The sequence below is a fragment of the Carcharodon carcharias genome, chromosome 26 (assembly GCF_017639515.1).
Source record: "Carcharodon carcharias isolate sCarCar2 chromosome 26, sCarCar2.pri, whole genome shotgun sequence".
Taxonomy (NCBI): domain Eukaryota; kingdom Metazoa; phylum Chordata; class Chondrichthyes; order Lamniformes; family Lamnidae; genus Carcharodon; species Carcharodon carcharias.
The window spans coordinates 42,974,938-42,999,508 of NC_054492.1; the positions used below are offsets into that span (position 1 = coordinate 42,974,938).

General features: G+C 44.8%; 1 protein-coding gene across 1 annotated transcript in view; it reads left to right on the plus strand.

Annotated features, from left to right (window-relative positions):
* Positions 1-24,571, plus strand: part of LOC121269874 (WD repeat-containing protein 72-like) — a 186,140-nt gene that overhangs the window by 131,255 nt on the left and 30,314 nt on the right. Inside the window, exons 17-18 of the mRNA XM_041174912.1 lie at positions 17,102-17,946; positions 23,368-23,413. Of these exons, the coding sequence (XP_041030846.1) occupies positions 17,102-17,946; positions 23,368-23,413 (891 nt within the window). The remainder of the gene's footprint in view (positions 1-17,101; positions 17,947-23,367; positions 23,414-24,571) is intronic.

The following is a 24,571-nucleotide window of genomic DNA, read 5'->3' on the forward strand; positions in this document are numbered from 1 at the left end:
CTGGTTTCTGAGGCTGGAGGGCCAATCGGAGGTTCTCCAGCAATGACACATTGGCAGCCCAACTTTCCAAGGTGGGGGCTGCCAGTGTATGTAGGGGAGAGAGAGGGCACCTCCATCTCGAGGCGCCTGTCGAATACTTTTTGAAAATATAAAAATAGAAAGAGCTCACAGCTGCTGGCCTGTGCTTGTGGAGGGACATCCCCTCCACAGGGGAATCCTGTGGTCACAGCTGTGATCATCGAGGTATGGCAATTGTGGGGTGGGAGCGGGATTAATAAAGCTGGAGTGCTGGCCGCCTCCCCTACTCAGTGTACTGCCGGGAGGCCACCTCCTCGTACAGACCATGTTGTGGCCACTGCAGGGGGCCTGCCTGTCAACTGGAAAATGGAAATTGAGTTCCTTTTGAAAGAATTAGAGTGATGTAGCGGTTGTTATGATCTGCAATGCACCGCCTCAAAGGATGGTGGAAGCAGATCCGATAATAACTTTCAAAAGAGAACTGGATGGATACATGAAGGGGAAAACGTGACGAGGTTATAGGGAGATGGTGGCGTCATGATCAAGTCATTGGATGAGTAGCCCAGCAGGCCCAGGCTAATGCTCTGGGGACATGGGTTCAAATACCACCATGTCCTAAATGTTTCAAATGACAGGGTGTCGCTTCCCACCTTCCGAAGAGTCGGCAGCGAACACACCCCCGCCAACTTCAAGGGCAGAACATTACGTTTGGCGAGCGGGGGCATGCGTCCTGACATCACCCCGCATCATTTAGATTTTTAGGTCAGCGGGTGCGCTGCCAACTCGACTGTATACCCGCCGACCTGTCAATGGCCAATGAAGGTCATTAAAAAAACTAATTGAAATCATTAGTGGACCTGCCCATCCAACCTTAAGGCTGACAGACAGGCCTGGAGCCCTGGTGGGCTTCTGAAAAAGCATGAAACTTCACCCACGGGCGGGATGAGGTTTCATGAGTGATTTAAAAATCTCGGAATATTTCAAAATCAAAGTTATGGACGTGTCCCATGAGGGAACATGGCAGCGAAGTTTTTTTCTCATGTTTATTTGAAGTTTCAAACCTGAGCCAATCAACCTGAGGCAGCACTTAGCCTCAGGGTGATGAATACGCTCTTTCACGCGCACGAGCAAAAAAGCGCATTCCCAGCTCAGTGAATCCCCTGCCACCCACACGGGGAGCGCATAGCGCTTTCTGGCAGACGTCACGCTGGGCAGGTCTTAATTGGCCTGTTCACATAAAATAATGATACACCCCCGATCGGGAGCACCGATCAGGAACCCACCTGCGCCCGCTCCCGTACATCTCCCCATGCGCCGGGGGGAAAATGCTGCCCCAAGTCCCCCACAGCCAGTTCATGAAACGGCAGCAAGCAGGACTTCTGCTGCTCACTTGGAATGAAGTCCTTCCTAGAGAGAGCTGATTGGCCGGCAGCGCTCCAGTCCCTGCAGTGACAGTGCTGCAGTGGATAGAAGAGGAGGTGCAGGAGGACGTCGGAGCCTAAGTTCAGGGGTGGAGGCCCAGGTAAGTTGAAGGGATCCCAGGGCGGGAGGGTGGCGATCAGGGTCTTGGGGGAGAAGCCAGAGTGGGGAGGTGGGGTGGGAGTCCGGAGGTCACTGGATCTTAAAGGATGGGTGGTGTCTGACTTCAGAAGGGGATTTCTAATGGGGGTGCCCAACACTCCCCCATCCCCCCACCCCCGGGGTGCCCACCCCCGGGGTGCCCACCAAACCACCCCCCCCAACCCCTCACCCCTGGGGTGCCCACCAAACCCCCCATCCCCCCACCCCCACCGGGGTGCCCACCAAACACCCCCCCATCCCCCCACCCCTGGAGTGCCCACCAAACCCCCCATCCCCCCACCCCCACCGGGATGCCCACCAAACCCCCCCCCCCCCACCCCCCGTCAGCCTAAAGATTGAGGCTGGGCAGGAAATGGCCCTTAAGTAGCCAATAATTGACCACTTGAGGGCCTCAAATGGGGCCAGGGCAGGCTTCCCATCTAAGGCCTTGCCCGCCCCAGTGTAAAGTCGCTGTGTGGCCAGGGCAGGTGGGAAAACCCGGAGGGAACCCATTCCTTCAATTTCACGCCCCCCACCACCCTGGTTAAAAATCTGTTGGTGGTGGGGTGGGGAGGGGGGGAGGGTGGGGGTGGGGGTGGGGGTGGGTGGGGGGGATTGGTGTGCGAAAAGCCTTGGCCCATGGAAGCTGGTAGAGTTTAAGTTCAGTCAATACAACTGGGGATTGGAAGCTAGGACAGAGGTTTATGCCTCGCGGGCGAGCCTGTGCCCGACCCAAACAGAGATGACATTGTGCGAGATGCCGCTGGAGGCGATTGAAGGTGATTTTTCGTGGCCCGCACACTTTTACGGTTGGCGGACGGGTCAGTCGGCCTGGAAACCTTCGCTCAAACCTCGGTCCAGGACGGGGTGAAATCTCCGTGGGGAAATAAACCAAAAAGAGACATCTGGGGCACTGGTTTTTATCGTGAGGTATGCTTTCAGATGCTTGGTTGTGCTGCATGGACATATTTTGCTGCATTTTTGATGTTTTGTTTGCCCTGTGGGGGTCTGCAGCTCCCAGAGGCAGCTGTCGGCCTTCAGGGAGCTCACTGGAAGTGTTCACCAGCACCTGCGGTGACGTCGGTGCCCCACACACATCCTGTCCTCGTTGGCAGTGCTGAGCCTTTCCCAGTGTGTGTTTCACATGGTCAGGGGCCCGCTTCCCGTCCACTCCTTGGCCCACCGATTGCGTGCTCCCAACCAGCGAACGTTCAGGCCCCAGTCTCACTAATGGTGACCTTGAAACTATCATCGATTGTCGTGAAACCGTCTGGGCTCACTAGCTGTCTTTTTTTAATGGGGCATCACTGGCTAGGCCGGCATTTATTGCCCAACTCTAATTGCCCTTGAGAAACTGAGTGGCTTACTAGGCCATTTCAGAGGGCGTTTAAGAGTCAACCACATTGCTGTGGGCCTGGAATCACATGTAGGCCAGACTGGGTAAGGATGGCAGATTTCCTTCTCTAAACGACAGATGGGTTTTTATGGTCATGGTCATCACTAGGCTTTTAATTCCAGATTTTTTTTTCGCTGAATTCAAATTTCACCATCTTCCAGATCCCCGGAGCATTACCCTGGGTCATTGGATTACTAGTCCAGTGCCTTCCCTTTATGCAGGGAAATCTGCCACCCTTACCCAGTCTGGCCTAGATGTGACTCCACATCCACAGCAATGTGGTTGACTCTTAACTGCCCTCTGAAATGGCCTAGCAAACCACTCAGCTCAAGGGGCAATTAGGGATGGGCAACAAATGCTGGCCTCGCCAGCGATGTCCACATCCCATGAATGAAGGGAAGAAAGCTCTGTAAAAGAGTCGGCACAGACACAATGCACCGAATGTCCTCCTCCTGTGCTGCACGGTTCTCTGTCTGTACAGTGGGGCGGTGACCATATCTATGGTAAGCAACCTGACACTATCTCATAGCTGCCCAATCTTTTAAAAATGATTTTCACCCAGTGAGTTTTGTCCTTTTGTTTTTACAGAACTGTTGCCTTTAGTCATCTCTCCCAGTTCTTGCAGAATTTTTCATCCGACGGCGGGAAGTGTGCCTGCCCCGAACAGGAGTGAAATAGCGCGCGGTGACACTGGGCAAATGGACCGAGATCATCGCGTGCACTCATGATCTCTTTGGTTGACAGACATGTGCAAGAGGCAGCAAGCGCGCCCAACTGACAATGAAGAAGCCTATTAAGGCCCTTAAGTAATTAATTAAGTTGCGTTTTTCGCTAACCGCTCAACCGTTCAGTTGACGGGCGGGCGAGCGAATAGTCCAGGCGGCCTTAACAAAATCTAAAGTAACGCTCACTAAAAATACACTGACATTTTTTCAGCGTCCTTTTTTACTTGTCCCTCTTCATCTGACTGAGTCACGTTTATCTCTTAAAGCTGGACGGGCAGCCCTGTCAATTATTTAAATGGCTCCCCTAATGGCCTTAACAGGCCTTTGACAGTTCGGCAGGTGCGCAGCCGAGTCCGGTGTGCGCCTGGCCTAACGGAAGATCGGAATGAAGCGCGGAGACGTCAGGATATGTGCCAGATATCACCACACGTCATCTTACATGTGCAGGGCCTGCCCCCACTCGCCAACGTGAAAATTGCCCCCTATCTGTTTCTGCTTTTACAAATGCTTTGGGACAATTACTCGGTTGAAGGCAGCATAGGAATGTAAATTATTATTGCTGTGCACCTCGGTTTGAAATTACATGTGGGATAAGCTAATGGTTTTTTTCTCCGAGCAAGCAACAGAAAATGGCTGATGCACCTGAGAGAGGAGTGTCAGACCAATAGTTTAAGTGTTCATATTGTACCATCCCATGTCATCATTACAGTGCTCTTGCACATATTTTCTGTCTGCACAGGACCCTCAGTGATTTAATTCAGAACACTTTGTGTTTGCACACATAAACTCACGGTCCTTGTGATGAGAGACCCAAAAAGCTTCCAGATGTAGGTTTTCAGCCGCCGTAAAATGTAGTTTTTGGACAGAATTTTCCAGGCCCCTTTTGGACAGCCTGGGAGTCAAGAAGAAGGCTGGCAAAATGAAGCGGGAAGACTTCGGGAGGGGAGGGTGCCCGAGCCGTCCCACTGCTGTGCTATTTTGCTAGCGGTGGGGGGGAAGTTGGTGGCTCAGGTGCCAGGCGGAAGGTCAATTGAGCCACTTGAGTGGCCAGTTAAGGGCCCTTTCCCACCCCTGTGGGCATTTTACCCACATCAGGAGGGCCCACTGCTACATTGGGAGACCACCAGGTGAAATCTAGCACCCTTGCAGCAGTGCTGGGGGATGGGGAAAGAGGGCTTCTTTATGGACACTCCTTGGCCCACATAGGGGCCCCCTGGTGGCAATGGCCACCTTTGCAGCACGGCTGGTACTCAGTGACTTCCTCCTGACTGCCTGGCCTTGGTGTCCCCCAACACCACTTACCTGCCTTTGAGAGCCTCCAGCCATGAGGTGCCTTCTCACTGGAACTGCAGCCTGAGTAATGGCCATCACTAGTGGTGGCGCTGCTGAGCTCCGGTCCTCTGGTTCAGCTGACAGCTTTTGGGGGCAGGCCACCATCCTTAATTGGATGGCGGCCTCTCAATTGGACTAAACGTGGCCCCAAAATGTACGTCTAACCATCTTCTCCAGACACCCAACCATCTGTTATTCACAGTAACCCATGCATGGTTTTCAAAATATAAACTCATGCTTCTTGTCATGAGAGACAATTTATAGCTGAAATATTTCAATGCAATCTATTTTTCAGCTATTACAGCACAATTGCCTTCTGCCTGGGCCTGTTGGCATTTGAGTGAAATAGAAGATACTATTTAAAACGAGTGCTAAGTGCTGTTGTGCTAATTTACTTACGGCCTGCTTTCCATTATCCAAATCCAGTATTAACACAAGCAACTTGTTTTGCTTTCAGTACTTAAATGGACAATCCAAAGTGGCCTTTGTCCCCAAAGAGACCAAATTCTTACCCTGCAATGTCCTTTTCAACTTTATTTATTTTCTGCAAATGGGTGGAGACTGCCAAATAAACTCTCTGATGTTGTTAGAGGCTGTTCTTTTTCAACGCTTGACGGAAAGGAGCAGTGTTGGTGCCTGAGTGCTCGAGAAGGTGAATTGAAATTTAATTTTGCTGGGTGAATTATGTCTCCCTCTCTCTCTCTCTCTCTCTCTCTCCTGCAGCACACGTCAGTATGAAATGATGCAGATTTGGCTGAGAGGGCGACAGTACGAAACAAATGCCAAATGTGAACGATGTTCTTAACACGGTTCAGATTTGTACAGTACTTCAGATAAACTATTTCTTTTGTTCTCCTATTCATATAAAATGTGAAGTGGGTAAAAGCCACTTATGTACATAATGATAAAGTCCTTCTATACCCTAACTAAGAGTATTGGTATTGGTTTGACTGATCACACATTTTGAAGGGAATGGGATTTTATTAAGTAGCTCCCACCCAATTTTACCCTCATAAGCCAGTTGGAAACCCAAGTGCAATATCATTTATCTTTATTTTCTGGGCTTTATAGTAGCTGGCAGTAAGATGTCCATCTGTTCATTTGAGATTGCACTAAATAGCAAGTGGTCAATGGATATTAACTGACAGGGGTCAAAAGGGCCTCTTGACCCTTTGGGTCCTACTGAAGCAGTTGGAACATGAAGGCGTGATCTTCAGCAGGATAAAAATTGCTAAAGCTGACACTGCTTTAATTAGTAACGATAGTAGGAACACGAAGTGAAATCATTGGTGAGAGACAACAAAGGTATCAAATATAGTAATTTATTACCAGTCAGTGGGTTTTGTGCAATAGGTTGTTTACCCCTGCCGTGGTCAAAGAAAGCAAAAAGGCACTCTAACACTTAACTGAAAATGGAAGCCCTGCTGCTATCAGAGATGCATGGTGTTCAGATGATTGCCTGTGCCATTAGCTTGGTAATGTTTTCTCTATTGTAAACTGAACTCCCATGTTCTTCCTGTGCATCAGCTGCAAATTGAGGGCTTTCACGTTTTTCTTCTATTTGTGCTGCCAATCACTGAGCTGCTATCCATCGGGTGGATTCGGTCCTTGCCGTTCAAAACATTCTCAGCACTGCCCACACCTAGGAAGAAAGGGCTTTTGCAAAGGAGGCCAGTGTTTTCATTCCTAGCAACGCACTTGTCATTAAGGAGGAGGTTTTGTTTTTTGTCACTGAAACATGGACGGAGCCTTTGTAATCCAACTTGCATCTAATTAACAGGAGAGCTGCAGCGGAGCAATGAATCAGTTTGAGATGTTTGTTGGCAGAAAAAAGGTCTCGAGGTTCCTTTGCGAGTCCAGTTCATGGTGTAAAGCAGAAAGAGCTTTTCAGTTTCCCTTATTCTCACTTTTGGTTTCATCTTGATCCCAGGGTTACCAGTTCAGAGTCGGAAGATAGCACTAACAGAGGGTCAAACAGACTGTAACAAACAGATTTTGTTAATTCGATTGAAAAACATAATTGTTGTAATGTAACGTGAAAGGGTTCAAAAGCTGCTCATCACCAATGCAATAACCTGTAATAAATTTACAACACCAACTGTCTACTTTATTTCTTTTATAACTGAGAGTTACAAAGTTTGCTTATTTACATTTGAGGAAGAAAAGTTATTTTTAACAATTTAGCCTACCAGGAATGATATCATAGAAATCTACCTACAAGTGAATCTTTAACAATGTGCATTTACTACATACTTGAATTATTCTGAATATGCTCTATTCAGTGCAGCTTATAAACACATGAAGATATAACCTGGCTTGGTGTATCAGTTTTAGGGCTGCCAGTCAATCTTATTTGCTGCAAAAGTCCCCAGCAACACAAATTGCTTTGTAAGAACTTCTAAATGCTGCAAAGCTTCTAAATGACTAAAGTTTGTAACTGGAAAGATGCAGCTTGACAAGCAAGCTGAAACATGATATTGTGGGGAGCGCAATAATGTAAGATGCCTGATCTGCTGGGATTTCTACATAATGCACTTGCTTTTCTGAACTTTTGAGTATTATTGTTTCTTAGTGAGTTTGACAAAGAACTCTCAACCTTTACAATGTGGATGAGCTTTTTTTTTCTGCATCCATATTTTAGTTTCTTTATACTTGGCAGCTTGAGGCAACAGGCCACGAGAGAACCATCTGCTAAGAAAGGAGTGGAAGGGCAGGCCAAGCATGACATCTGGCAGTGCTGGACTCCAGATCCCCTTGAGCTCAATAGAGGTCCATCCTTATGTATTGATTAAACCAATACTTTGGGTGTCCATATGGCTTGGGGGAAAAAAACCCAAGGGAAGCTTGCCCTTTCCTGAGATTGAGGATGACCTCTCTAATGCCTGCATTCTTCTTGTGGACATCAAGGGGGGATGAAAAGTCAGGTTGTAAGGAACCTAGTCAAAGACAACACATTTGTGTGGCTCATCACACCTACCCTTTGAGACTTTAAGGTTTGACAACCCATCTGAGGGTTGACACTCAAATATCAACCCCTCCCCCACCTTTGACATTTATCAGTAGGTGGAGAATAATTGCCAGCTTTTATACGGATCAGAAGCTTCAGGTGGGCTGATGTTCTGGTGCTATTTATCTTTAATAAATGCAACTTAATAAACTACAAACAACTTGCACGCAATTCAAAGTACGAATACAGCTCAGTGAATTTACCATTTACTGATTCATATTGTTTTCATTAACAAAAAGCTAGACTCATCTGCTAACTACAGGCCAGTTCACTGTTCTATGCGATGTAAATTGTGCAGCTTCTTATGTACAGGAGCCATATGCTATTTGGAGACTTGCATCATTTATCCAGAAAATGCAATCAATTCATAGCGCCACCGTATCTACTTGCGATACTAGACAAGTGAACGCTGGCTCCTCCATTACCATCACAGCTTAGGCTCTTTTGAAATGTTAGCTATTTTTCTGAGATGTACGTTTATTACTTGCACAATTAGCCCAGCATGCATTCACTGAGACAAATAGAAGTCAAGTGTCACAGTGCCACTTGTGAATAAATTAGCCTGATTTTATCTGCGGTGGGTATTTGGGAATCGCTAACAAGCAGCAGAAGCTCCTAAAAAATGTTTCCCTCCCAAGTGCCTGTTGTAACATTTCAAACTTGAGTGATCGGTGCAATATTGCTGGGTGATGTTTGGCATCAGGCTTAGTCTTTGGATGTTGAAGTGCAACCGCTTACTCAATTTGCATGTCCATTTGAACCCGTCTTTCTGCTACTCAGCAAAGCCTGCTGGTCCATGTATGTGGTTGATATTCTGCATCTTTACAGCACAGGTTTGGTGTAATGTTGATAATAACATTCTGCAAAGTAGTTCTGCAGATGTCTTTTGAGTTTGCAAAGATAAATAACTGCAGCTTCGGTGGGGCAGAAATTGGGATTCTCTCTGAATCTTTTTTTTCTGCAGTGGAAACAACTGCTTGTTCTGAGAGTTTCTGTTAACTCTGAGCCCCAAGTCTAAAGTTGTCTTTGTCGATTTGTTTTGAACCCTGTACAGCGCAACACTGGCAGAAAACATGTTATATTTCATATCAATTACATATTTAAGGTTAAAATAACCTATTTTTATTCATAATCATATGCCCTTGAGAAGCAGCTGAATGCATAATTAGCCTTTTGACAATAGCTTTGCATTGACTGCATACTTTTTTAAGGATGTGCCTGTACTATATTACCATAAGTGAACAGGGGTGTTGAATGTAAAGCATATCTCACAAGAGCCTTGTTACATTGCCTGGATTAGAAACATACTCTGCTCAGGAGGAGAGAGCTCTCTGCTTCTGGCGAGTAAATTATAAATCTGAGAGTGCAGTCAAGAATGTCCATAACCTTAAATCATTAAAAAAGGCTATGCATTCAGTTTATTAAGTGCCTAGAATGTCCAACTAATCACCTGAGCTGTGTTTATATCTGTCTTAAAACTAGACTGTAGTTTTATTCAATTCTGTATCACATCTCTGGGGTCTGTGGTTATGTTGATACCCAGGAATGATATTGTATTGCCATTTTTGTATTGGTCTGCTCTTGTCAAATCGAAAGTGGCTGATAACTGGATACCAAGTGGATGGTCAGTAAATACACTCATGCTTATACTTACTAATCTGGTGTGTATTACTTTCATTTTTGCCCACATTAAAATCATCAATCCACACTCACTGAAATTATGCAGAGCCTAACAAATACCACTCTTCTGTATGTCAACAGAGATGTTACTTCAATCCCAAAAGTGCTCTTCCTCATATTGCTCACAACTAATGTGATAATAATCAAACCAATCCACGACTCTGCTGGTCAAAGGCCCACAAAGTAGCCTTTTCCATTTATTGTCACCTAATGCATTATATTGGCAAGCTAAGCCTACTAGCTAAATTGCCATTAATTCCATGAGTCTCACTTATGGAACTTGGTATGACCAGGTGAGGATGGGTGAATGGGCTCCCCTCTATTCAACCTCCGATATTGGTCACAAAAAAGGTTTACGTTTCTTTCACATGAGGATATGCCTTTTCCAAATCAGAATGTATTTAACTATTTAAGCTATGATCAGTAAGGAGACAATCAAACAGGTTTTTCTTGAGTCAAAGAAAAAGCAAACTTATTAACTAATAAACACAGGAAAAATAATAAAAATGCAACGTCAAGCATATGGTCCTCATGCAATCGTTTGGACTCATGCACGCACAAGCACACACACACAGACATACACGCACAGGCACACACCCACAGACATACACGCACAAGCACACACCCACAGACATACACGCACAGGCACAGACACAGACATACACGCACAAGCACACACCCACAGACATACACGCACAGGCACACACACACAGACATACACGCACAGGCAATCATACAGACACACACTGACAGACTCAGACAGAGAGACACACTGACAGACATGAATAAGGGGAGTTGGAGTCCAATAAGAAAAATGTAAAAGGAGATAGGTTAGGTGTCCTTTTACTATCCTTGAGGTGTAGATTTCAAACGCTGTGGCTGATTTAGGTTGGCTGGTTTCGTGGATGTGGTCAGATATAGAAGATGTTGCAATTATTATGAGAGCTTGCTTCACTGGTAGATTACTAGTAGAGTTTGATTCTCAAACTGGGTGATGTGGTTATTCCAAAAGAGACAGATGGAGAGAGAGCAGCCTTCAGCCTGTTTCCCCTGCTGAAGACTTTCTTGACACCGCCTGTGTCGCTTGCAATCTTTCTCTCTAGTGGCTGGACAGCCTTGGCTTGAAATACTTCACCCATGTGTATTTCTAAGAGGTTTTGGGTGTGTCTGTCTGTGGCAGCCATTGTTTCATTATCCAGTATTTTGTATTTTTAATGTCTCTTCCTTAGACAGTTATGAGTTTTGATGGGTGTCTGGATTATAGGAACTATCTCTTATATCTCTCTCTTCACACTACCCTGAGGGTGATTTGTATGTTTTTTACCTTCACCTTGGAAAGTGGCCTTACATTTTTAAGCAGCTTGATCTGTCTCAGTTCAAATTGCAAAATTTACAGTCAGTTGAAAGTTGAAAATTCATATTTTCAAAAAATAAAGGGGCCTCGTGACAAACTTTATACATGTTGCTTAAATATTTAAATGAATTATGTCCTCTGGATAGCATTAAATTTTTAACTGAATTATCTCCCCAAAGAGCTTCAGATTTGTGAGAGATAAACAACTACTGGGTTCTTCAAATAAGTGTTAATGCGCTTAAGCTACTGTGTAGTCCTGGTATTAGAGTGACTGATCTTTTTATTTTTGGTCCTTGCTTCATTCCTTAATGAATATTGAGTTAGCATTCATTATCCTCAGGTATAGCTCTGCATTTGCAGTGCTCCCAAAATATTAACCAAAGCCCTTTCTCTTTCCTCATTTATTTTTTGTGAGAAGCATAGATTATAGATCAACTCTAAAACATTATTCCTAATGCTTCATAAGATGTAAAATATTTAAACTTGTACTTCTTCAGCTATCCCTTATTTGATCTCCAAAATTGGTACAGATGAGCAAGGGCATTTGACTCATCTGAGGTTATCCATCCAGAAGAAACGTACAGTTTCCCCATCACTGCACCCAGTGATCGAGGTCTTTGTCTTTACTACGCTGCCCAGGAACTCATTCCATATGTTGATCACTGTTCGCTTAAAGAACCTCCTAACATTGATGCTAAAGTTGCCTTTTGACTAATTTGAATCTGGGTCCTTGTCCTGTTATCATGGTTTTGTTCCTAATGTTATGCAGCTATCCTTCCTAGACCATTGTATTTCTTGTATCACTTTTCAGTTGCCTTCTTTAAGGCTGAAGTTTCTCCACAGTTTCCATCAAGTTCTCTGATTCTAGGAATTATTCTTGTCTCAGAAACAGCCCCCAGCTTGAAAATCTTCCTTGTATCTCAGTGGACCAGTTTGCTTCAAGCTGCTGAATCAAGTTGTTTCGTAAATTGGAAATAGTAGGAGTCCCAGCGATCGCTGCAGCACCCCATTCAATGCTTTCCGCACGCTGACATAACTCGAACAATTGCCCTTTGCTTCTTATCCTTCAGTGATCTACTTATCCACCCCCAGGGATTAGAGGGAACCCACTCCACTTTAAGATTAAATTATATCTGCTCATGCAGAATTTTGTCAAATACTTTTTGGAAGCCAATTTGAACTACTTTCCACAGTTACACCATTATACAGTGAGCAAAATTTTCCAGATACAGTCAGGATTCCATTCTACTCCCAGTAAGTCAAGGGTGGGTAGAAGTTCCAAGTGCCCTGCCCTGATGATGTGGGAGAAGAAGAAATTCAGGTCCTATATCCGGAGGTAGACTTCTTTTGGGTTTGACATGGATAGGTGTTATGAACTGATTTGCTACATCAGTAACCTTCCAGTTTTTATTGGAAAGTATTCTACCAACCAGAAAGAAGGACTTGCATTTATATAGTGCCTTTCGTGACCATTGGACCTCACAAAGCAACGAACAACTTTTGAACTGTAGTCACTGTTGTAATGTAGGAAATACAGGAGCCAATTTGCGCACTGCAAATTCCAACATGCACACTTTGATAATGATCAGATAATCTGTTTTTGTGATGTTGATTGAAGGATAAATACTGGTCAGGACATCATGGTTAAGGGATGTTGACGTCCACCTGAGAGGACAGGCAGGGTCATAGTTTAATGAACCTCAGACAATGCAGCACTTCCTCAGTACTGCTCTGGAGTGTTAGCCTCGATTTTTATGCTCAAGCCCTCAGAGTGGGATTTGAAGCCACAACCTTCTGACTTAGATGCAAGAGTGCGAGTCAGTGCTGATACTATAAAGCACAATGATCTTGGATTACTCTGATGTGTGTATTTCAGTGCCCCAAAATGATGTCAGAACAGCTTTCAGCATATTTGGCAATTTGAGGAGGACTGCACCAAAGTTACTGGGAGCCCAGTTCAGTGTGCGGAAAACTCTATGAATGCTTCAGTGCAAGTAGTCTAATTAATAGTGGCATCACTGTACTAGAGCAAAACCTATTCCCAGCTTCGTGCATTGCACACGTGATGCATTCTTTACACTCACATGAAATGAGTTTCAAAGGTGACAAATCAATGATAGTAGCTGGGAGTCTCTGAAATCTTCTGTTACTGATCTCACGGAGAGACCTGTACACTCATTTCTTGGTGACAGAAAATTGTAGACCGTTAGCGTTGTACTCAATGGTCCTAAAACTTGACTTGGTGGGCAAACTAGAATAAAAGCAAGGGTGTGCTAGCAGAGAAACCTGATGGCATCAGCAGCATATTATCTGGATCTTCCACCATCCTATACATTGTGCCCAGCTACCTGAGATTGATTGAGCAGCAGTGTCTCGGGAGGAGGAAGGACAGTACACTCAGTTACAGTTAAGGTCACTTACAGCATATATGGTATTTCCTTTTTATTTGGATTCATTCCAGGCTACAAATGGAGATGTCTGCAGTGTTATGTGCTGCCTGCCGATGTATTAAGGAGGAGACTGCTGCTTTATTCAGGAGATTCCTTCACTTTGTCACTGGCCAAAGCAAGAGTGGGTGTTCTGTTCCATTGCTGGCTTTGCACATGTGCAGTGGATGATTGTACCCATGTAGAATTCGTACTTCTGTTCATAATGATGGATCCTCCATGAACAGCAAGGAATTCTATTTTCAGCCCTCACCACTTATTCAACAGCCACAGACTGAGGTAGAACACAGATCTAATAAGGCCCATTGAACATTATCGAGCATGCTGTTGGGATCTTGAAGCAGCACTATAGGTGCTCGAATAAATTGGAGGCATCTTACACTACACACCCACTGCTACCAAGATTATCATTATTGTGGACCGCATCTTGCTGAGTTACTCTACAAAGGGGCCTAAGCATTGACTAAGTGGAACAAAAGGACAACTGCGAATCAAGGCCAGAGTAAGGATGCTGAAATTGACAATGTAAAGGTTCCAGTTAAGGCTATAACACTAATATAGTCGATCCTCATGCAAGATGCATTTAGCTAAGCACCTGAGCTGCCCTTTTAAAGAATCTTGTTAGCACCCTGCACCATGATTGCATCAGTAACATGTTTCTCCATCATTATCAATCCTCATCTTTCCTCTCCAAAATGGACAAATCAAGTGTACACAGTTTACTGAATAAATTGATTTCAATATTGATAATGTTGCTGTCCCATGGTGTTTTGGTTTTTTTGTGATTTGAGTGCAAGCCAATGGGGCACTGTTTTTCCTCCAAAGCTGGGGAAACTGAGAACCATTGGTTATGGACAAATGAGGTGAAATGGTTTATTGCTGCCTTTCTCACATAGCATTAGTGAACGTTATATTGCTGTTCTAGGTGTGACAGAACACAAACTGTAATATGTAGGTTCATAATCCACATCATGATTCAAAATTACTTAATTCAATGATCTGCTGTTCAATGTATTTTTACACTGCTTACCATTGTAGTGGTGGAAAAGATTTAGATGGATGTGAAGAGAGAAAATAGTTAAGCTCATGAGGTTCAAGGTGCATTAGTAATTTAACCCTTTTGCACGTTTTATATCAAACACACTTCACATTAATCTCAGGAAGTTTAGGAGCTTGGGTGGAGGAGAAGTGGGGTTTACTTCTGTTCTGTCCAGCTCTAAGCAACAGAAATCATTTTGGGGAAGGCAAGGGAAGGAATGAAGGTATTCCTAAAATATTACCAATACTTTCATTGGTTTCTACAGCAAAAATGAACAAATGCTTGCTAATTTAGGCTTTGGAAGCTTCTTTCCAACTTATAGTAAGTGTCCAATCATCTGAACAAGGAAATTCCACATTTACACTGCAAAATTCCCGAGGAGGAAAAAAACGATCCCATTTCTTCCCACCATTTTGATTTTGCTCATCTAGCCATTCCCTTAGTCTGGAAATATTGGAGAGGGGAAAGTGAAGTGACAGCTTACAGCAGTTCCTCCACACTTATTACCGATATCACTCTGCGTTGGTGGGTAGGACGCATAAATCAAATGGTGCTCTACCAATTCCTTTCCCTTTCCCCTCAACCACCACCACCCCCCCCCCCCACCCCCTCACTTCTCCCATGGAATGTTCTGCTACTGTAGGGCACTTCTATACCAGCATTGGTTGGCTGTGATCTGACAAACCCCATCCGGATGAAGTGAGCAACTTTAGAGTGACAAATAGCCTTGGAGCTTGTCCTCATGACCTTTAAATTGGAAATTGAGCTGATGAGCCGCCAGAGGTCAATAAATATATTTTTCCTTACTTGCATTATATTCAAATATAATTGAACATTCTCCTGATCATTTCAAACACCAAGCATATAGTTTCAATATTCTATTATTGCCCTTTACAAAGGTGTAAGATGCTGCCTTTTTGATTAATGAAAAGCCAGTATTGTTCTGTTTTTCATGGACCTGACTACTGCAGCAGTGAATGGCACAACATTTACTTAAATATTAGATCCAGAAGAAAATAGATAAAATCTGTTGTCATTACTAACCATTCAAGCTATGAGATTTGTTGTAAAATGTTTTGAACAATGAAGTTTAATGTAAATTTCTGAAATTGAGTTTAAGGAATCTGGCATTTTGCCAGAGGCAAGCCATGAGCATCAATATTTAGCAGTGATAATGAGCTGCCAAATTGCATAATCAAGGTGCGCTTTTCTTTCTAATGAGCACTGCGCAAATTAAGCTTTGAACTGTAAATGTTTATGCAATTATTATGTATGCCCTGTTGACTTGGGCTTTCCAACAAGTTTTTCACCACTCAGGTTCATTAGTGACGTCTTTGGTCAAAAAAGGCTGCAGTTAATTAAAATCTGAGCTCAATGGTAATGTTTTTACAAGTGATGGCTCACACAAGCTCAGTAGTGGAGGAAGCTGTTAGCCATTGTTTCAGCATAGCTGGAGGGAAGGTGAGTGCATATGTTGAAAAGCTGATCGTAGAACTTACTGCAGGACAGCATCTGTGCTGATTGTTAGCTTCCAGTGTGTGGTCACAAAGAGGATAAGCCTGGCTTAAAAAGTTCAAATCAATTTAATGAAAAAAAAATTAGAACACATGCTGTAGAGTGCAAATGACTTGGGCATTAAATTCTTAATGTGTTTATATGACATTCCGATGTCTGCCACATTAACCCATTATTTTAACTATATAGCAGATAGATAATAGCTGATACTCTTTTCTTCTCCGCTGATGCTGCCAGACCTGCTGAGTTTTTCCAGGTAATTCTGTTTTTGTAATAGCTGATGATTTTGCTAAGTGTTCCTTTGTAACATTCGCTAGCAGTCATTTCTACCCACCTTCCTTTACAGGTTTTTTTCTCTTCCCTACTTTTGTACACCCCTTGCAGGCCCTGACTTCTTGCCAGAATGCAATTCTATTGGGTATCTCGCCCAAGTGGCTATTATTAACCCTTGACACTGAGTGTTTGCACATCACTCAACTGCGAGGAACATCTGAGCTTAAACTGATCTTGTCCTCACACCACATCCACAAACGCACGTTTTCAGCAGTGGTGACTGGGTAGCGATTGGGAGCAGGAGCATTGGCTGATTGTTTAATATTTCTAACCCTTGTTCACCAAGGAGGATTACAGTCAGCTGCAGTGCCTGTGGCTGAAATTAATTAATTCAGTGCAGATCACCTATCACTGGCCCCCTATCGAGCTCTCCTGTCCCACCCCCTTCTACCAGTTTATATTTCATCTCATTTCAATATGTCTTAGTTCTGATGAAGGGTCATACGGACTCGAAACGTCAACTGTATCCCTCTCTGCAGATGCTGTCAGACCTGCTGAGTTTTCCAGGTATTTTTGTTTCTGTTCACAGAACACTCCTGGTCATCAAGAGAGCCCAATTCATTTGTTTTTAATTCCTTTCACAGACACTGCATGTTTTGGGACTGCCATTATTTTCCTCCATTTCTCCCTCTTTGAGCCTTTGTATTTACTCGTAATTCATCTCAATAAACCTTATTTTTCCTTTTAAATTGCAGTTTGCATTTCCAGAACCTACTCTGCAGCCATTCACCGTGCTGCCTGTGAAGACAAAATGGAGTGATAGCACCATCCACGTTTTACTGTTTGACATCAGCACCATTTGTGAACAGCTGCTCTCATATCAAGAGAAAGAACCCAAATTACAGAATACTGTCCAAAGCCATGAGACATTAAAGAGACTAACTAATATTGATGGCAAAAAACAACCAATGTCTTTAAAAAGAAACAAGACAACAGCATCTCCGTGCCAGGCCAATGGTTCAGTAAAAGATTTAGTCCGTGAACATTTATTTTATAGTGAGAATAATACAAGTGGACTTGCAAGGGAAGGTGCTGCAATTAGCAAGCAAAAAACTAAACCCAAGCGTACTAAAAGGGTTACAACATCAGCAGTGAAAAAAATGGATGTTAATATGGCCAGAGACACAGCTAAGTTACTAATTTCCTGCCTCTTTCCCTGGGGTGTGGATAGAGATCTGGATGAGCTCTGCATGAAGCATCTGGGTATGTTTGAACCTCGCTGTCCAGTATCCTTTGGCCTTTTGTCACAGGATGATTACTTGTCTCTCCTTTTGCCGGGATGGTATCAAGTCAATCGGGAGATGACAAAGGACTATGTATTCTGCAGCAAGATATCAAATAAAGTTGTGGAACTTGCAAAACAAGTCTCAAATATTACCCAAGCTTACACTGTCTCTGTGGAGGAGACCCTGAATGATGAAGCAGATGGAAACTTTCAGTCAGAAATGACATCCTATTTGCTATCTGTCATCTTGTTAGTCAACATACAGATGAGAATGCCTTTTCTGTCCAAGGGGAATGAAATGCATTATACAATGAGGTAAGAACAGTAGAGTTCACTACTCTAATACAACAGAAATGTGATTAAATCTTAGCCCTTGCCTATAGTAAAGCATTTTTGATGTGGAATATTTGCAACTGTAGTGCTGCTAATAGAAGAGACCTTGATTGGAAAATGCCATGAATTACCCCTAGCTTATTCATTTCGGTATTTGATCATTGTTGTTATGAATATCGATAGTGCTCTAATTAAGTGATTGGGAGATTCCCTGGAAGGTATTTTCCCCAGCGAATAGAATGCACTGAGCGTTCATATTTTTTTTTACTACTTCCTTAGAATAAAAGAATATCATTTTCTATTTAATTCTCATGCCTTTAGGGTTAATCTGCAGTTCTTCATCAGGAGAATTACTGCAAATCTTCCTAATATTCGAAAAGCACGAAGGACCAGAGAGCCTTCATCCAGCCTCTTAGATTTTCATTTTTCTTTCAAATGTTAACAAGACGTGAATAGCATTTCTGACAATGGGCTGCATAGCTTAATGCATGAAATTTGCTCCTAGTAAATGTGATAACCAGTCAATAACAATGTAGTTAAAATTAGAATGTTCCTACAGGTTCACTAAAATTTAAATTACTTTGGAAACCCAATTGGCTTTTCTAAAACACAATTTCATAAGTACTTAATAAATGCCATAAAATATGCCTTGTGGTTCCCCTATCCCATATTTCCAGCGGGGAACCACACTCAATGAGAGCACAGATTGGTGAAGGTACATGACTGTGTTATAGCCCTAACTCCATCCTATGCTCCCTTCAAGTGTATATCCCCAAAGGGGGTCATGGGATCGTGGAACAAGTCTTATAGATTGGGAATGAATGAAGCTTTGTAATTTCAGAGGACACCATTTAAATCTTGAGATGATAATGGCTGGAAATCATTGTTGCGTGTATATATTTTTCGAGTACTAATCAGTCTCCCAAGGTGATGCTTATGGGGAGTCAAGTACAAGTATAACCTAAAAGTGAAGGACAGGGCATCAAAGCATGCTGATGTACAATATTTATATTTCCATTATAAATCACTGTGCCCATACTGATAACAAGAATGGCCCATGTAAAGGTATCACGCTGCAGTGAAGCATCACCTCTGTGGGAGCCTGTGTGGTAAGTTTATTTAGGCAGATTCCATTATAAATGTGGGGATAGGAGTTTATAATGGAAAAGTACAGGCAGGCTTAAGTTATTTTTAATATTTTATCTGGATATCACATCCGTCACAAAATCTAACTGACAGCTCAGATCAACTTCCATCAGTCAGACATTTTGGGCAAGATGTTCTGGAGAGCGTGCAGGGGCCAGCCTAACACAACGACATGTAAAATGACGCGCGATGATGTTGGGCGTGCATCTTGATGTCATTGTGCGCCATCGCGATACTTCGTTTGGCGCCAGAGTCAGCTGTGCACCTACTGAAGTGTAAACGGCAGATTAAGGCCATTAAGAAATTAATTGAAGCACTTTTGAACGCTGCCCGTCTAACCCTAAGGTTGGCGGGCAGGTGAAAAGCCCAAGCAGCCTTTGCGTTTTTCAGGAAACTTCATCCACGAGCGGGATGAGGTTTCCTGAAGCTTCTATTAAATAAATAAATAAATGTTCATAAATATAAAAACATGTCCCAACTCGTGTGACACAGTCACATGAGGGGACATGTTTAAATACATTTTTAAATCATTTATTCAATCCTTTTAATATCCATTCAAGCTCCCTGAGGCACGGAGCTGCCTCAGGGAAATTGCTGCGCTCTCTCACACACATGCTCTGGCCCCGACTCTCCTTCCTCCCCCTAGCTGCACAGGTTGCGCTGAGCGCTGCTGGCCGCGTACTACGTTGGGCGAGCCTTAATTGGCCCGGCCGCGCAAAATGATGGCGTGGAGCCAATCGGGCGGTGATCGGATCTGCGCTCATCCCCGCCCAGCTCGGCCGCCATATGAAAAGCCCTGCCCTTGGTGTTACAGACAATCCTTTGTTTTCTGTGGTAAGTCATGGCTGGCACAACAGGATATTCCACACAGTTGGTTTGAACATTTCCCCTGAAGAATTGTTGAATAATATCTCATTTCTGCACATTTAAGGAGCTCTGATCTACAGTTTATTAATGTGACACTAAAGTTTGAATGCACAACATTGTTTTATCAAATACAGGTATCTTCTCTGTGGTCTTTGTAGCGAGCTAGTTATTCAGATTATGCAGGATTTATAAAAGCAATAGCAACAGCTGAGGGAATTTTCTGTTTGGCAATCTGCCAATGAGCTTTCTCCCCTAATCATGCAAAATCTGTAGTGAGCGGGGGGGCAGCATATGAAAGAACTGGTAGCCCAAATACACCCTGTCTAATTGTATTTTATTCATATTTGGCATATAAGAACAACATTTTTCTTTAATGAGAAATGGGTGTCGCGGGTAGCAATTGTTGCCCGTCCCTAATTGCCTTGAACGGAGTGCCTTGCTAGGCCATTGCAGAGGGCAGTTAAGAATCAACCACATTGCTGTAGGGGTCTGAAGTCACAGACTAGGTAAGGACAGCAGATTTCCTCCCCTGAAGGATGTTAGTGAACTGTATAGGTTTTTACTCTGGACAATAGTTTCATGGTCACCGTTTCTGAGACTAGCGTCTTTATATTCCAGATTTATTATTTGAATTTAAATTCCGCCAGCTGCCATGGCGAGATTTGAACATGTGTCCCCAGAACATTAGCCTGGGCCTCTGGTTTACTAGCCCAGTGACATTGGCCGGAATTCTCCCACAATGGAACTAAGTGTGGTGGGGGGTGGTTTCAGCAGTGCCTAGCCCGCTGTCTGTAAAGGCAGCAACTCGCGCCCAATTCTGCACTTGGAGCCTCATTAATTATGCAGAGGCGCGTTTCACTCTGAATCACCAAGGCGGGTCAGGAGCTGATTCATCCGCCCACTGCCAACTAGCGGGTTCGAAGGTCCGGGTGCGGAGAGATGTGGCCACATTCCTTCACTTGACTTGACTTTTCCTGGAACCTGTCAGCGATTAACGTATCACAGGCAGATCTGCAACGTCTTCCTCCATGGCGTGATCACGCTCATATTGACCTTCAGCCTCCTGAGGTTCCTGGGCTTCCCCATCTTCATCCCCTAATGAGCTCTCATCCTCATCCAACTCATCCTCCGGCGGGGGTCACCTCTTTGCATTTCCAGGTAGCGGAGGGAACAGCACACTGCGATGATGCGGGAAACCCTGTTGAGAGTGTATTAGAGTGAGCCACCAAGTGGTCCAAACATCTGAAACACATCTTCAGAAGGTCTGCTCTGTAAGGGACCGTGTGGAGCTGTGAGCAGCATTGTACCTCTCCTTGGAACGACTCTGAGGGCGACGCACCGATGTCATCAGCGAGCATTTCAATGGGTACCCCTTATCCCCAAGCAGCCATCCCTGCAGATGTAATAGTCCCTCGAAAATCTCAGGCACCCGGGAGTGACTCAGGATGTAGGATTTATTGGCAACTCCCAGATACTGTGCACAAACGTGCAGTATGTGCTTCCGGTGATCACACACCAGTTATACGTTGATGGAATGATAGTCCTTTTGGTTTATAAACATTAGGGGCTGCTGCCATGGAGCCCGTATAGCCACATGGGTGAAGCCTATTGCTCCCTGCACACTTGGGAAGCCTGAGATGGTGGCGAAGCCGGTGAATCTTGCAGCCTGGCTATCTTCATCTAGAGCAAACTTGAATATTGTGAAGGGCATCTGTGACCTCCTTTATGCATCCGTGTGTTGAGGACTGAGAGATGCCACACAGATCCCCTGTTGATCCTTGGAAAGAACCAGATGCCAAGAAATGGAGTGCTGCGGTCACTACAAAGCCACTGGCAGGGGATACCCTCCAACTCCATGTGGTGTCAAGTCTTCACAAAGATATGTGATGTACCAGAGCTCGGGATAAGCGCAGATGTACACAGCATTGCCTCTCACTCATTTGTAAATAAGAGACTCTTGGATGATAAACCTTAGGTCTAGTGAGTCGTCTCCGTTGTCTGGGTTTCTCCTCCTGACCCTCCTGTTCATGCTCTGACTCTGCTTGACCATGTCCCTCCTTCTGGAGCTTCGCATGGAGTTGCCTCTCCCTCCTTCGCCTCCTCCATTACATTAGGTCTCTGACAAAGGCAGAATGAGCCCTGGATCCATTTCTGCTTTTGCCTTCTCTCTGAAAGGAAACATTGAAGACATTAATGATTCAAGGGGCAAGAAAATGAAGCTCAGAGTTTGACACATTTGGAGACTGTAAGGATCCATAGATATTCCTGCCCTACTTACATGTTGGCTGATGCCGCCTTGTCCCTGAGACACATCGAGGTGACCATCGCAGATATGTAACATCATATGTGACTCAACCTAGCTCTGTGCTCCAATCTCTGATGTGGCATATTACTGACCAATCAGATGCTCTTGGTCAGCGAGTGGATGCCGTATGGCCCATTAGGAATGTCACATCTAGTAAACATGTGACAGGCCTTCATTGATGGAATGCCACATATGATACAGCTATGTCTCCCTCACTTTTGCTTACATTCCTAAATTCTCCTTTCCTATGTGTTATGCATGAGATGCAGTGACTGTGATGTGAAGCCACTGAGTTCTGAGTCGCCCTTTAACAGTGCTAATGAACCCATTGGTTTTAAGTGGCTTTCATTGCACAGAGGTCTTCCTCCTTTCTTTCTGTATTCGGCTCTGTGGGACTGGATCGGCCCAGACCTGCTAGAAGTGTACGAGAGTATGCTCCTGGCCGGCAGTATGTCAGAATCCATGAGGAAAGGCATCATCACCCTCATCTACAAGCACAAGGAGGGAAGAGAGGAAATTAGAAATTGGTGACCCATTTCACTGTTGAATGTGGACTATAAGATTCTGTCCAAGGTCATCGCCAATCGTGTCAAATCCGCTCTGGAATTGGTGATCCACCCTGACCAGACCTGCACTGTGCTGGGCAGGAAGATCTCTGACAGCCTCGTGCTGCTCAGGGATACGATTGCCTATGTACAGGACAGGGGTGTGGACACCTGCCTCATCAGCCTGGATCAGGAGAAGGCCTTTGACAGAATATCGCACACCTACATGGTGGATGTGCTCTCCAAAATGGGGTTTGGGACGGAATTCACAACTGGATCCAACTGCTCTACACTAACATCAGTAGTGCAGTCTCAATCAATGGGTGGGAATCAGATAGCTTTCCTATTAAATCTGGAGTCAGGCAGGGCTGCCCTCTCTCGCCTGTCCTGTTTGTGTGTTGCACCCTTTGCTGAGTCCATCAGGAAGGATCTGGGCATAAAAGGAGTGACGATCCCAGGCAGTGGAGGCACTCAGATCAAACCCTCCCTGTACATGGACGATGTCGCCATCTTCTGCTCAGATCCGCTGTCGGTGTGCAGACTGATCAACATCTGCAACCAGCTCGAACTGGCCTCAGGAGCCAAGGTAAATTGTGGGAAGAGTGAGGTCATGTTCTTTGGGAAATGGGCTGACCGATCCTTTGTCCCCTTCACTGTCAGGGCTGATGGCCTGAAGGTGCTGGGGATATGGTTCGGAGGGACCAGGGCACGCGTTAGAAACTGGAAGGAGCGAGTGTCTATGGTGAAAAGAAAACTGGGCATGTGGGAGCGACGCTCCCTCTCCATTGCGGGTAAGAACCTGGTCATCAGGTGTGAGGCACTCTCGCTGTTACTGTACGTGGTGCAGGTCTGGCCCATTCCACACTCCTGTGTGGTGGCGATCACCCAAGCCATCTTCTGCTTTATCTGGAGGTTGAAAATGGATCATGTCCACAGGGACGCGATGTACAAGCCTCTAGGTAAAGGGGGAAAAAACGTGCCCAACATCGCCCTCATACTGATGGCCACCTTTGTGTGCGGCTGCATCAAGCGGTGCGTAGACCCTCAGTATGCAAACACCAAGTTTCACTATGTGCTGAGGTTCTACCTGTCCCCGGTGTTGCGAAGGATGGGTCTGGCCACGCTGCCTTGGAACGCTCCAAGTAGTTGGACCGTGCCGGACCACTTGTCCCTCATGGAAAGATTTATGCCGAGAAACACATTTGACCACAAGTCCATCAGGCAGTGGTCAGCACATAACGTCTTAGAGGCCCTGAGGGAAAAGGAGATGATGGATCCTGTGGGATGGTTCCCCGAGCAGACTGTCAAAGTCATTTGGCAGAATGCCTCATCGCCAGAACTTCCCAACAAGCACCAAGACGTAGCTTGACTGGTGGTGAGAAAGGCCCTGCCTGTCAGATCCTTCCTACACGCCAGGAGTCTCACCCCCTCTGCAAGTTGCCCTCGAGGTGGCTATGGTGGGGAAGGGACCATTGTTCACCTCCTGGTAGATTGTGCCTTTGCAACGAAGGTCTGGTGAGAGATGCAGTGGTTTCTGTCGAGGTTCATCCTGAGCAGTGCGGTGACACAGGACCCTGTGCTCTACGGGCTGTTCCCAGGGGGACACACACCGAGACAAACATCAACTGCAGCTGGAGGATCATCAACTTGATGAAAGACGCTCTTTGGTCTGCCCGAAACTTGTTGGTCTTCCAATGCAAAGAGTTGTCCCTGACCAAGTGTTGCAGACTGGCACATTCCAAGG